The sequence below is a fragment of the Anser brachyrhynchus genome, assembly GCF_964034855.1.
Source record: "Anser brachyrhynchus genome assembly, chromosome: 5".
Taxonomy (NCBI): Eukaryota; Metazoa; Chordata; class Aves; order Anseriformes; family Anatidae; genus Anser; species Anser brachyrhynchus.
In genome coordinates, this window is record NC_137699.1 from 7,432,092 (window position 1) to 7,445,932 (window position 13,841).

Genomic DNA, 13,841 nt, shown 5'->3' on the forward strand with positions numbered 1-13,841 from the left:
TATTGTATTTGGTGCTGCTCAGTGTAACTGTACGAGGATAAATATTACTGCTATCTTACTACAAGGAGATACTCATTTCCTCCATAGCATTAATTAATCTTAGTTTCTTGTGTGGAGTTAATGCTTTGTTATTACATTAACGTGGGTTTGAACTCTGAAACATTGCTCTATCAATCACATTGCTAAGTTAATTAAGGATGTGAATTGATTTTTCAGATGTGCAGCCAAACTTACATGTATGTCCCAAGTATTAATTTCATTAGGACAAATTTACTTTTCTTTCTTTCTTTCTTTCTTTCTTTCTTTCTTTCTTTCTTTCTTTCTTTCTTTCTTTCTTTCTTTCTTTCTTTCTTTCTTTCTTTCTTTCTTTCTTTCTTTCTTTCTTTCTTTCTTTCTTTCTTTCTTTCTTTCTTTCTTCTTTCTTTCTTTCTTTCTTTCTTTCTTTCTTTCTTTCTTTCTTTCTTTCTTTCTTTCTTTCTTTCCTTCTTTTTCTTTCTTTCTTTCTTTCTTTCTTTCTTTCTTTCTTTCTTTCTTTCTTTCTTTCTTTCTTTCTTTCTTTCTTTCTTTCTTTCTTTCTTTCTTTCTTTTCTTTCTTTTTCTTTCTCTTTCTTTCTTTCTTTCTTTCTTTCTTTCTTTCTTTCTTTCTTTTTTGTTTTCTCTCTCTTTCTCTCTCTCTTTCTCTTTCTCTCTCCCTTCCTTCCTTCCTTCCTTCCCTTCCCTTCCCTTCCATTCCCTTCTCTTCCTTTCCTTCCTTTCCTTCCTTTTCTTCCTTTCCTTCTTTCCTTCCTTCTTTCCTTTTTTTTTTTCTTTTTTTCTGGCGATCAGATGCTGAAAACTGCTGTGTTGAGTTGAACAAAATGTTTCTTTGAAACCTCACGCTGAATGTTTTGTTTCAGTATCTTGTGAGAAAAGCAACGTGATTGAAAGGTACAGATCTGCTTAAAGAAGACATCTTGTACTAAGAGCTATGGGATGAAAGCATTCAGGCTGCGGAAGATGCAAATTCAATTTTCTCTTTTGTCCGGAGTAATTCCAGTGAACCGTTTTCATAACAAGCAAGTAGAACATGAAGATTTCCATCAGGCAATCAAATCCTATCTTAATCTACAGATGTAGCAATGCTTCTGTTTTTTTCATTGCACTAGATAAATCAGAAAAAACCTGATACTTGTGGCACTGGAAGAGCTTGGTCAATTATTACCTACTACAGACCTGGCAGACAAAATTTGTTCGCTAAGTGCACAAGCACCGAATCTGTCAGGCAACAGGACTGCACACACTCATGGTATCAGTGAATTATAGCTTAAATCATTTCCTTTTAATTTACTAGTGGAAGTCTCAGTCAGAACAAAGATGAGCAAAAATTGCTGCTGTTAGTATTTCTGAAATGAGGCTTCTAGCCTCTGCTGAGTTCTTTACAGCTGCCTGTCGACACAACGGAAACCCTGTAACTGATGAACTATAGAAGTAGCCAGAATTTAAATCCATCTGTATTTGTATGTAAGAAACTATGGCAGTGTTCAAAATATGAAAGGTGTAAAATTTACAGCCATGGAGTGGTAATGCTTCACATTTCAGAGATCTACTGTTTACTACAATAAACTATCAAAATGGATCATGGTAAAACATGGAGACACAATACAATGGGAGAAATCTCTACTAAAGAAAATCGTGGGTAGGGGTCACTAACTTGAGGGAACTGCTCATCTCCTTTACTGTCTCCTTCATGTAACGGGCAGCGCAAAATAACTTTCCAATACCCTATTGTGCCTTAATTTTTTCAAAACAGGGCTCAGATAGATGGGTGTTTATGTCAGTTCTTTGCAGTTAACATATTATTCTTGTGTCAGAAATATGTTGCTTAATATATATGAACATTTTAATAAAAACATAACTAGGTGATCTGAAAGGATATTTTAGTTCACAGACTCAAAAAACCATGGAAGTAAACAATTTTTGTAAATGACATCTCTGCACTGTCCTCTGGTATTTATAAAGGCTCACAGTCATTATTGCAAAAGATTAATTCTGTTTAAATAGTCAGTTGAGCAGGACAAGGCCTTAGTGGTATAGCTAGCTATGTGTCACAATATACTAGGTAAAGGATTATGCCCCACTTAAGAATTAATAACATTTTAAACCTCTACATAAACTTTTTTTTCCTTTTTTTTTATCAATAAACATGTCTCTGACTGAGGGCCAGATGTACTCACAGGTCTTAATTGTTCAATCCAGTGACTAATCCCCACTTGATCAAGATTTTACTGACTTTGCAGCTGTCTAGAGAGTGACAAATTTATGATTCAATTGCAATTTCATCTTAAACTTGAAACTGCACGATCATTTGTGGGAATTAGCTACCTGATAAGATAACAAGGGGGGAAGGAGTGCACGTAATTCTGTGCAGCAGAATCGGAGTGTTGCAGAACTCTTTAGGATGCATTGGAAAGACACAAATGGCCATTAAGGGATTAGCCCATCACTGATTGAGTGGCTGAACAGAGTTGAGGTTTACTAAATCACTAGAGTGGTAGGTCATTATCCTTGGATACAGGAGACAGTTGAATCTGTGTCCAAATGCATGAGCAGTAAATTGGAGTGTGCCAAAAATGAAAAATAAAAAATGCTGATTCTTCAAGTATTCAAATTTCCAGGTCATACCCCAAGTTTTTTTTTCTTTCTTTCTTGGCGTAAAAAATATTTTTTCAGTGCTTTTAGTATCAGCATATTCTTGACTGTAATCTGCTTTGAGCGTATTGCTTCCCCTCAATGCTATCAAATTTGTGCTTAGTTAACAAATGCTGAAACTTAGATAACATGTTAGAAACTGATTAGAAAAGCAATGTTAGGAGTTTCCCTCTCCAGTGTTGATGGCTTGTGCCCAGTTGCTACTAAATACATGGTTAAAATAGATGAGCCCTCCTCATTTGGCTTTTGTAACGATGACATTTTGGTAAATCTATAATTGTTTTATGTGCTATTGAACAGAATTGATACTTTTCTACAAGTTTTGTTTATTATAAAGAGTTATGAGACAGTACCAACTTTGTTAAAAATAAATACAAATCCAATAACTTTTTTCTTAAGAGAGAAATCAAAAAACGCTGCAGGAATAACACATCACCCCTGTCTTCCTTGACCATGTGTTGATGCAGCTGATGAGTAAAATTAACCTCTGAGCAATTCCACATCAAGGAGCTGTGACAATATGTCTAAAGACTATTTGGCAATTCAAATTAATAGCTTAAAAATGTCAAATTTGGGAATTTGCTGTGCTGGCTGTGGCCTTTGGCTAGCCTGAGCAAGCCTAAGATCCCTTGGGGCTATTTCTCTATGAGTTGAACTTAATGATCTTTTTTCCCAAGGTATAGATGCATTTAATGCTGTTCAATTTATCTCAGTCTAGAGGGCCACATAACTTCAGAGGGTCTCGTTTCCTGAAACACAGTACATTTCACTGGAAATTTGTGAGATAGCAGATTAGAAAACATAGTGCATTTCGCTGGAAATTTGTGAGATAGCAGATTGGAAAATTCACCTACCGAGAAATCAGGTTAAGTTTTGTCAAGCAATGAGCAATTTTCACTACCTAATACAACAATAAAATATGCAGTGCAAAACAGAGATGGAGCTGGATGCCAAAGCAGAATATTATAGTCATAGTAAGCACATCTTTTCAACATAACTATACTTAACTGAGATTAACAGAGAAAGAAAGGTAAATGTGTTCGGCAGTGAAGGTCTTAGGCAAGGTAAGTTTACGTAACCCCAAACAAATGTCTCATTTTGCCCATTACTCAGCAGGTGATGCCAGGAATGTTGCTTTATTTCCTGATGCTTTTGCTGTCTGCCAATCCCAGTCTAAATGCTAAAAAACTGAGAACCACGGAGATGCCTGAGTCTTTGGGAGAATGATAATACCCAGAATAGAAAGCAGAAGAATTGGGCCAGTATGACTCTCAGTGACTTTAGTGGGAAAAGGAACAAGATAAAGCAGGGGCTAGCATAAGTTCTGGGAAAATAAAATATTAAAAAAAATGTGAAAAGGAAAAAAAAAGAAATCCCAGATGAAATGACTGTTTTCTAGATCTGGATGTAAGTATTCTGGCAAGCCTGAAGGTTTAAATTAACTGAAAGGCTTTATCTGTGTTTTAAATGTCGAAATCCTTGGCCAGCTCTACTTTCTTAGATTCAACTGATGTCCAGAAGATTTGGAAAAGTAGTGGTGAGTAGGACAGGGAGAACAAACAAAGAGGAAGGAAAGTGGAAGAAGAAAATCAATCTGCCAAATTAGACAGAGCAAAAGGAACAGGAAGAAAAACAGGAAATAACCTAATAAAATATAGTAGAAAATAAATAACTTCCAGTGCCCCAACAATTTCCTCTCACAAAAAGTATTGGCAGTATAAAGTAAATTATAGACGAGTTTCTGTCTGGCTATGGCAGTAAGCTGTTTAGGGACTACATAGGACACTCTCCTCCCCGCCACCCCCACCAAAGTGCAGATAACTGTATCAGGAACGAGTAAGAAAGTTGCACAGGTGAAGATAAGAGTACGAATATGACCCAAACAATGCAAATAAAAAAAAGAACAGAATGGCTAACGGAAGTGAACTCCTGAGGTGCAAATTTTCACCCATTTTGATTAGTTCTGCCTCAGGAATTGGTGCCACTGGGAATTCAGAAAACCTGAAGGATGTGGATAATGCCTCTATGCCACAGTATCCTACGTGTCTGGAGATCTGTACCCTACATGTCTGCACCACAGTACGAAAAGGATGTAAAACTGTTGGAGAGTGTCCAGAGGAGGGCAACGAAGATGGTGAAGGGCCTAGAGGGGAAGACATAGGAGGAGCGGCTGAGGTCACTGGGCCTGTTCAGCCTGGAGAAGAGGAGGCAGAGGGGGGACCTCATCGCAGTCTACAACTTCCTCGCGAGGGGGCGTGGAGAGGCAGGCGCTGACCTATTCTCCTTAATCACCAGTGATAGGACCCCCGGGAATGGTGTCAAGCTGAGGCAGGGGAGGTTTAGGCTGGACATCAGGAAGAGGTTCTTCACTGAGAGGGTGGTCACACACTGGAACAGACTCCCCAGTGAAGCAGTCACTGCACCAAGCCTGTTGCAATTTAAGAAGCGTTTGGACTGTGCACTTAGTCACATGGTCTAAAATTTTGGGCAGACCTGTGCGGTGCCAGGAGTTGGACTCGATGATCCTTATGGGTCCCTTCCAACTCGGGATATTCTATGATTCTATGATTCTATGATCTCTGGGGCAGCCACAGTGGCTCTCTGGGACTGGAGCAGAGAAGGGGAAGTGTAAACTAGTTTTATGAACTCTGAGCAGAGGTACTGATTGTTATCCTATTTGGTAGCAAAGAGGACAAAGGGACTCATTACCTCTCCTCCAGAAGATGAGCTCTGGAAGAGGGAATTTATTTAGGAATGATGCCACATTGCCAGCTGCTCAGTACCACCAAGGTATTATGTCTGTTTTCCCAGCAGTTACCTACAAAGGTACTTTACTGAGAGTAGCAAATCCTCCCCCACTTGCAGGAAGTTTGGCAAGTAAGTAATGAATCTGTTTTCAAGCTGAATCCTCATTCTGCAGTGTTTACGGTTTTTGTACACTAGAGTGTGATTTCAAAGAGGCTCAGAGCTTGCTTCAGCTTATTAAGTGCGAGTAAATATTGTAGCAGTAGTTATTTGCCAAAAACAACAGAAATACAATTAACTCGAGTGACTCCTTACTGAACAACCACATACATGATTTACTAATTTCACTGTGTTTACAGTGATCTTCCATGGAAGCAGAAAGCATATTCAGTTCAGCTCAAATGGAACTTAAAGCATGTATTTTACATGACCCAGTAATTCATATGAAGCATTCCACAGGTGAATGAAAAGACAGCACTGATGGTGTGATTTATTTACATATATTTCACCCGATGTATAGATACTGTGGGATAAAGAAGAAAAAAAATTAATCACAATTAATGTGAATCCAGACTACCGAATGCCCTTTTTATAATCTTTAAAAATACACATGTATTTGCAGCTTCAAATTTATCATTAAGTGGAATAAAATGAGTATCTTTCACAAAAAGAGCTGCTTTTTTTTTTTTGTTTACATCATTTCTAGTTTCAGAATGACAAAATGAACCAGGGCGTACCATGCTACGATTTCACCCGTTGACACAAATGAAAAGGATTGAACAGACATAATACAGCTGGTTTACGACTTTTAATTGCCTTTGTGACCCAGTTCATACCAAATCCTCTCAAAGGAAAGTCTCTTTCTTTGTATGCATCATGGGGCTAAATCTCTATCTAAGATATGTTGCTTAAAAAAACACCACCATGTTAAAAAGTAACAATATTTCTTGCTCACATAAATCTTTAGTACTTGCAGGTGACCTGAGAAAGTGAGAAGTGGAGAGTTCAGTTGTCTGGTGAATGAGCATGTTAAACTTTCCTAATAAAAGCTACTCCTAAAGCACCAGGTTCTTTTAGCAATTAATCACTATACTGTTGTTTATTAAGAAGACGCCTGGAATTTTTTAGTAACTCAGGTAACCTTTCATGGTTTGATGGATACAAAAGATAATTGTGTCTACAGTGATTTAATGAGGGCTCTCTGATGTAATATAGTAGTCTGTGACTACTGACTTGGTGTCTCTGTCCTGGGAATAGGGAAGGGATATTGAAGGAGGGCATGTGCACAGAAACACACTGTTACAAAAACAACCTATTGCTAATCAGTTACAAGAAATACTTTTTATGTCATGTAGAAAGCCAGAACAGACTGCTGGGATAGTAACTCTCAACTTTACTAGTAGACTGGAAATCCTGTGGCAATGTTGAGCAGCTTCAGCAAAGATAGATTTTATTGAATTAAATAAGAAATTAAAATTGTGGTCAGTACAATATGCCTTGGACACACAGCACTTTGACTTCTCTGAAATCTGAGTATTGGTGTTCTTTAACGGCAAGAATGGATTCTAAAATCCTTTGCCGTAACCAGTGGGTAAATCGCCGTATGTGCTGTGGAACTGACATCAGATGATGGTGATGACGGTTATTTTTGTAAAAATATGCAGGCTTATGAAATGTAAACAGTCGTCTCCATGGGCCAGGAACTAGATCTCTCCCTCATACACAGCACAGATGGGGTTTAACTGTGCACTGTATCCAGCAGTGCCAGGATCCTATCAACAGTGTGACTCACTAGGGTGCAGGCTGTTAGAACATCAATGTAATTTAACATTGAGACAGAAATAGGTCTCTCTAAAATATACTCTCTACTCCCAGTTTCCTGCTTTGTAATGTCTGCATTCAGGTAGCTACTGTTTTGTACTCAACTGTTCAAGTGCAGTCTGACTTTCAAAAATGGCAATGTAAACATACTTCAAGGAACCTGTTCCTTTAGTTCCTTTAGTTGTATGTGGCACATTTGGCACATTTACTTACAAACAATGCATTTCCCATTTTTTTTTAAATTCCTAGAACAGTTAACCCTGAGAAGATTGAATACAATTCTTTCTTGTGCTGCATGATAATAAGTATTTAATAGGTTCCAGGTGTATGATCTATAAGAAAACATTCCCATTCAGAAAACATTTGAATATCTGTGTAGTCTACACACTGCTCAGAAATGATGGATTTGCTGAAGTGCTTTCCTGAATTAGAACCTTAGAGACTGAAATGAAGGTGGTGAGCTCTCACAGATGTACCAGAGCAATTATTGTCTGCTATAATGTTAAAAGTATGAAAAGTTTATCTTGTAAATATTAAGACCCAAATAAGCTTGAGAAGCTGGCAGTAGAGAAAGACAAGAACTTTCTAACACGGAACAAGAGGCAGTCAGCATATGAATCCACAGTGGTTTTTTGTATGCCCAAATTATCCACGGTAACTAGAAACTTTGAGTACTTCCATTTTTAAGTAGCCAAGCAGGGGCAACTTGAAGATGTATTGTTTTCTGAAAGGCATATGTAATATTTTCTGAAAGTACTTGTCTCTCCTATGAAAAAATGACAACATTTTCAAAGTATTTCATATTGAGAACCAAAATCAATGTTTCCAAATTCATAACCAGGATTAGGAATTTTGAAGAAACCAAGTTTTGCAGAGGAAATACATTTTAGATTATTCACATGTGCTTTGAAATACCTTTACTTTAACAACATTTTAACTAGTAGTTTCTTCAGAAAAGTAAGTATTTCTAAATATTTAGGATGTATACTAGGAACTTAATGGTCAGCACTGATCCTAAAATTCACAGTGGTTGTCAATGCAGAAAATGGGACACACATATTGTGTTGGTATTGGTATTTTAGAGACAGCAGAAGCATTAAACCCACTGGGGTTTATGAATTTTGCAGATTCCTTAGCTTCTCAGCATTTGTAAAACATCTGTCCCCACTTGCAAAGGTATTATCTGCCAACACTTTCCCAGCTTTGTCATTTTAGAGTGTCCCCAAAGCCAAGAATGCCAGTTCCAGATCTCAGTAGGTTAATCAAGAGTTTAATACCTTTTGTAGAGAAAAAACATCTGTAAAAACATTATGGTCTGGGAGCAAGATTGACCAAAACACTGTTACAAACCAAAAAGGTAAATAAAACCTTAAATGCAGTATAACATGAGATCTATCCTACTGAACACATGATAGGATAACAATTAATGACCAGGTCATTTTCTGTGAAATAAAGGAGAATTTGATGTTAAAGATTTGCAAGAAGTCCTGAAATGATTTTTGATGCTCCAGTTAGTATTATCAAATAAATAAATAAATTTTAAAAAATCTTATATTTTTCTTTACCTGTCTCACCTAGATGCTTAATAGAGGTTTTCAATTTTAAAGTAAGATTTCGATTTTGATTTTGATTTCAAACAAACATGAATTTATACTGCAAGATGCTGGACACGACCCATTTCCATTCATCATTTCCATAAGTGCTTGGGCCCTCTCAAGTTTTCCTGCTTTCGTGTGGGAATAGTCTTTGCATGCAAGAAGGTGACCTTAGGATCTGCTGTTACTGTCTTTTGTATGAGCAGCAATACATGTTGAAGAGGTACTTCTAAGAGATGTTCTTTACTTTTTAGTTACCCTATACCAGGACTCATTCCGAAAACTTCTTTGCTTATGAGAAATCTTTACTCACATGCATAAAGGTGTCTTGTCCCCGAAGACCTCACAGCGTGCATCCATGCCTGTGCCGATGTTAGGTCAGAGGGTGTACGCACAGGGGAGGGCTCAGCATGCTACAGATAACGAAAACGATAGTTACTCATCACCATACTCCTGCAAGGTAAGCATTATCTTTTCTGTTTTACAGAACCTAAACCAATAGTCTGAGCAAGTGAAACTTCTGTCTTTCCATGTGAACCATGTATGTGTTACAGTAGTTGGGAACCTGGCAAGGATGGATGAACTATTTGTACACAGGTCACCTTCCACATCTTCTCCAACATATTGCTATGTGACAAAATGGTTTATATCTTAATTCGTGAAATTTATTTTTTACTGTAAAACAAATGATAATGAGTAGCTCTTTAAGCTAATGTTTTATTTCCAGTGAGTCAAAGTTTTGGCATTAGTTTAATGGAAAAAAACATTAATCCTCCCAATTGAAAAAGAGAGCTGTTGACTAACTATGACCTGACAGAATTCATTTTCAAAATTGTTCACAGATTTTTCTCATCAAATTTTAAGTAATTAATTTCTCCTTATTGACTGCTAAGGACTAACAATTATGTTTTCTATTAAGGTTCAGATACTGTGTTATTTGAAACATTTACTTCCAGAACCAAGAAGAAAGGCATATTTTAGTATCTACTAAGATGTTTGTATATATATAAGAAACTGTCACGTGTAATAGGAACAAACATTTGCTAGTTATATTTAACCTTTGGTTAACTAATAATATAATGAGTTGTAGTTCAGAGGAGGAAGAAATGTTTGTTCCCAGCTGTGTAATACAGACAAGCCTTGAGGGCTGTTGTGAAGCTCTTTGAATAATTTTTTTCTCTTCTGTTCTGCTGGGAAATGTACAGAAATTGATACAAGACCCCGCTATCATTCATGTGGCAGCAGACTAGGAATGACTGCTAGAATGTCCGGGACATGCTTTATGTTTAGCACTGACAATCTAAGCAAGACAAATATGATTTATGGTACAATAGTTCAGATGGGGAATGAATGGAGATGTCGTGGTGAAAATATCAGCATAAGTAGGTTATGTGAAGGAAGTAGGTTTTAAGGAGGGATCTGAAGGAGATTTGGCATGTGGCAGATGGGAAGTTATTCAAATATAAGAGACAACATGGAAAAAGAAGTTGAGAGTGGGAGAAAAATATGAAAGGGACAGTAGGACAAGAGGGACAGTGGAAAATTCTGCTGTTCCTTTCCACATATAACTAACCAAAAACATGTTCATAGCCTGAAAAGGTGACTAATGAACTTCTGGTGAATTCCGGTTTATAAGAAACTTAATATAGTTTCACCAATTTCTCCACAAGAATTTACTTCAGCAGCTTTCTTTCCCTAGCTCATGTACAAATTTGCTTGTCCCTTCCCAACTAATATTGCTCCTCGTCTTTTTTCTCTGCCTTGCTCTGCCAGTAATCAAAGCTTTCTCAAATTACTTGTTTGCTTCTTCTCTGGTTAATATTGCAGGTTATTCCATGATGATCAGAAACTGAGGAACCCTTTCCTTCAGCTGAGCGAGCCCTGTTATCCAGCTCCTCTCCCTCTGCAAGTTCTTTTTCTCCAGCTTGTCAGCTAATGCTCATCCTTGGGCCAAGATTCATAGGGATAGAAATTATATATATGTAATGAAAAAAAGAAAGTTTAAATCAATTGTATGTAAGGGACTATTTACACAGTTACCACCCTTTTTGTGGTTATTTGCTTTTCTTGAGGGAAAGCTAATAACTGAATGACAGAGGTAAATAAAACAAAAGAATGACTTAACATCCACATAGATAAAATCGGAGATGGCAACATAAAAATACAAAAGGCAAATCTACCAGAACTCCAGAAGAATAAAGTCTGACAGAATTGCCAGAAGTGTAAGCTTACGTGGATTTACATCCCACAGCAGCACACTTTGCATACAGTAAGCGCTGAAGCTTAGTTTACCCTATTAAATAACTCAGTAAGGAATCATCTGTTTTGGGGCTAGCGTAGCCATAAAATCTTTCTCTGCACTATTCTGAGAATGAACTTTAATCCATATCTTATCTTCTGCTTGAAAATGAACATCCTTTCTATTCTTATCATGTTTCTGCCTTTTTTTTTTTTTTTTGAATTTTTGAGCATTAGCCATATTCTTCTTGGCAGTTGCATGAAGTTGTTCCTGCTCGGCTGTTTGTTGTGCTGAGTTACCTTTGAAATTCTTCCCTCTTTTTATGACTACACTCCAGAGGCCCTTTTAATAACCTGCCCAGTGCTAATACTTCCATGAAAGCCAGGCTTGCTCTGATACACTCCCTGCTTTCTCCTCAGCTTGTACAAATCTTTCACCATGATACAACACAGTCTATAGAGAAGGAATAGTCAGATAATCATGTACTACAGATCTGCTTCATGCTGTCAGCTAAACTGGCCTTGGATCAGGTGACAGCATGGAGACTATGTACCTCCTTGCCATCTACAGTAGATAAAACAAGTGTCGTTTTTCTTTGTAGGCTCATCTGGGATGTCAGCGCCATTTTACAAACGGGCTTCATCAAGTTGTCTTTGTTGTAGTTCGATGTAATATGTACTGAAGTGTATCTTGACACACTGCTGATTTGGAACACTCATTTTATTTATCTATCAGCCCACCATCTGTTTAGAAGAAATTCTCCTTTAAAAGGGCGCTCCTTCAGATTATAGCACGTTCCCGATGTAATGAGGTCAAACGCAAGGCCTAGGAAGATCACTCGTTTCCTCGAAACGCACACTTGAAAGGTAAAGCTTTTTCTCTACACTAACCATTTCTCTGCCCCTCTGGGCGCGGTGCCGCCTCAGGACCAGCTCGGTACCGGCGGGAGGCGGCGTTTCTTCGGAACGAAACCTCGGCTTTTCCTCACAGAAACGCCCCGACGCGGCCCTTCAGGCGAGGCGCTGCTCGGGGCTGCCTCATGACGGGGCAGCGCCGCGCGCGACCGTTGGCGGACCGTTGGCGGACCGTTAGCGGAGCGTTGGCGGACCGTTGGCGGACCGTTGGCGGACCGTTAGCGGAGCGTTGGCGGAGCGTTGGCGGACCGTCGGCGGGCGGCGAGGCGCGGCGCCCCACAGCGGTAGGAGCGGGTACCGGCGGCCCGGCGGGCTGGGGCGGGCCGGGGGCGGGCAGCTCGGGAGCCGGGGCCGGGCGGTGGCGGCGGCCGTCGCGGTGCGGCTGCCGGGCCGCGTGCGCGCGCGGCTGAAGGCAGGCGGTTTCCAGGCGCCTCACGGGGAGAGCGGGGCGGTCACCCGTGTGGTCACCCGCGTTTGTGTTGGGCAGCGAGCGCGAGGAATCCTCAGACGAGAAAATAAAATTTCAACGGAAGCGTTGTGTTTTTTTTTTTTTCTTAAAAAAAAAGAAAGAAAAAGCTGGATAGATTTCCTAGCTTACTGGTGGAAAGCGGAGTTCTTGGCAAGCTGGCCCCTGTCAAGGCTTTACTTGGAACTTCAAGCAGATACTTTGGTTAAAAGCCCTTAAATCTTTCCTTCTCTTAACAGCATAGTCCAGTAAGTAAAAGGGAAGAGGGACAGTGTGGATTTAAATGAGATATTTTTTTTCCCAGATGAAAATCTTCAAGTAACCTACAGAAGTAAAATAATACAGTCAGCGTTCACTTTTTATTCTGAGGGAAGAATGTAACTAATTGACCTATCTGTAATGCTTTTGGAGTGATGCCACTAAAAATACGTTCTTTTTAATTAAGCTAACCGGCTGATTTATTGGACCCATAGTTCAGATTTTGTTGTGCTGAAGGGATTTTCCTGCGTTTCTTTTAATGATGATCATGGTATTCTCAGCTGGCCAAAGTAACCACAGCAATTCTGCGGAGCTAAAAGTTGCATATAGATGGTGTGGAGGGATTTAAAGATTGCCTCTGGTGAGCCTTTCAGTTTATGGAAAAAAAAAAAGATTAAAAAGTTGTGGTTTTTTTTTTTTTTAATTGTATTTCACTTGAGTGTGAAATTTTACTATTTTGGTGATTTTCAAAATACTCATGGGTGGATGGTGCCCTGTTGCGTGGTGAAGAGTAAAACGAACTCCATCAAGCTTTCAGCGGATCCTGTGGAAGGATTCACACTGGCTTCTGTGGAATTTGGGTGGGGTTTTGAGCATGCGAATTTCTTTTAGAAAGTTGTCTTAAAAATGGAGGATTGTACTTGTAAGAATAAGTGCTCAATGGAGGATTTTTCTCTGGCATTTTGTAGTTTGCTTTCTAGGAGTAGTTAAAAACAAGACTTAGATAAAACAGTAGTGTAAATTATATTGTGAAATATATCTGTTATGTAAATAGCAGTTATTGATTGAGGATCCGGTTTACAAAAGAACTCTTACACTGCTTCATGTCTGTTGGTCTGCTTGCTGATTGTTATTTTTTAATCAAGCTGCATTTGGCGCTTAAGTATGAAAGGCTATCTATTTTATCATGATAATTATTTCTGAAGTTTTTGTTTGAAAAAGTGTTTAACTGTAGCAACAGTGATTCCTAGTCACAGACAGAAGGTGTTTGTTTTTAACTGTGTTTAGTAAACATGAAGCTAAAAGAATTCCCTGCCCTAAGGAGCATACTGTCTTGGGTTTTGGAGAAGGTGGTTTCCAGACAGCAGGATGGCTGCAGTCTCACAGGAAGTGCT

The 13,841-nt window shown here is 38.7% G+C and overlaps 1 protein-coding gene across 5 annotated transcripts in view; it reads left to right on the forward strand.

The window, feature by feature from the left end:
• WT1 (WT1 transcription factor) overlaps positions 1-13,841 on the forward strand; it is a 181,055-nt gene that overhangs the window by 96,669 nt on the left and 70,545 nt on the right. For 4 of the 5 annotated variants that reach the window (XM_080594783.1, XM_080594784.1, XM_080594787.1 and 1 more), the window contains one exon: positions 897-1,626. In XM_080594783.1, the coding sequence (XP_080450909.1) occupies positions 897-906 (10 nt within the window). In that variant the 3' untranslated portion in view covers positions 907-1,626. Of the gene's footprint in view, positions 1-896; positions 11,955-13,841 lie in introns of those variants that run through there. The other variant, XM_080594782.1, reaches the window with a different exon arrangement.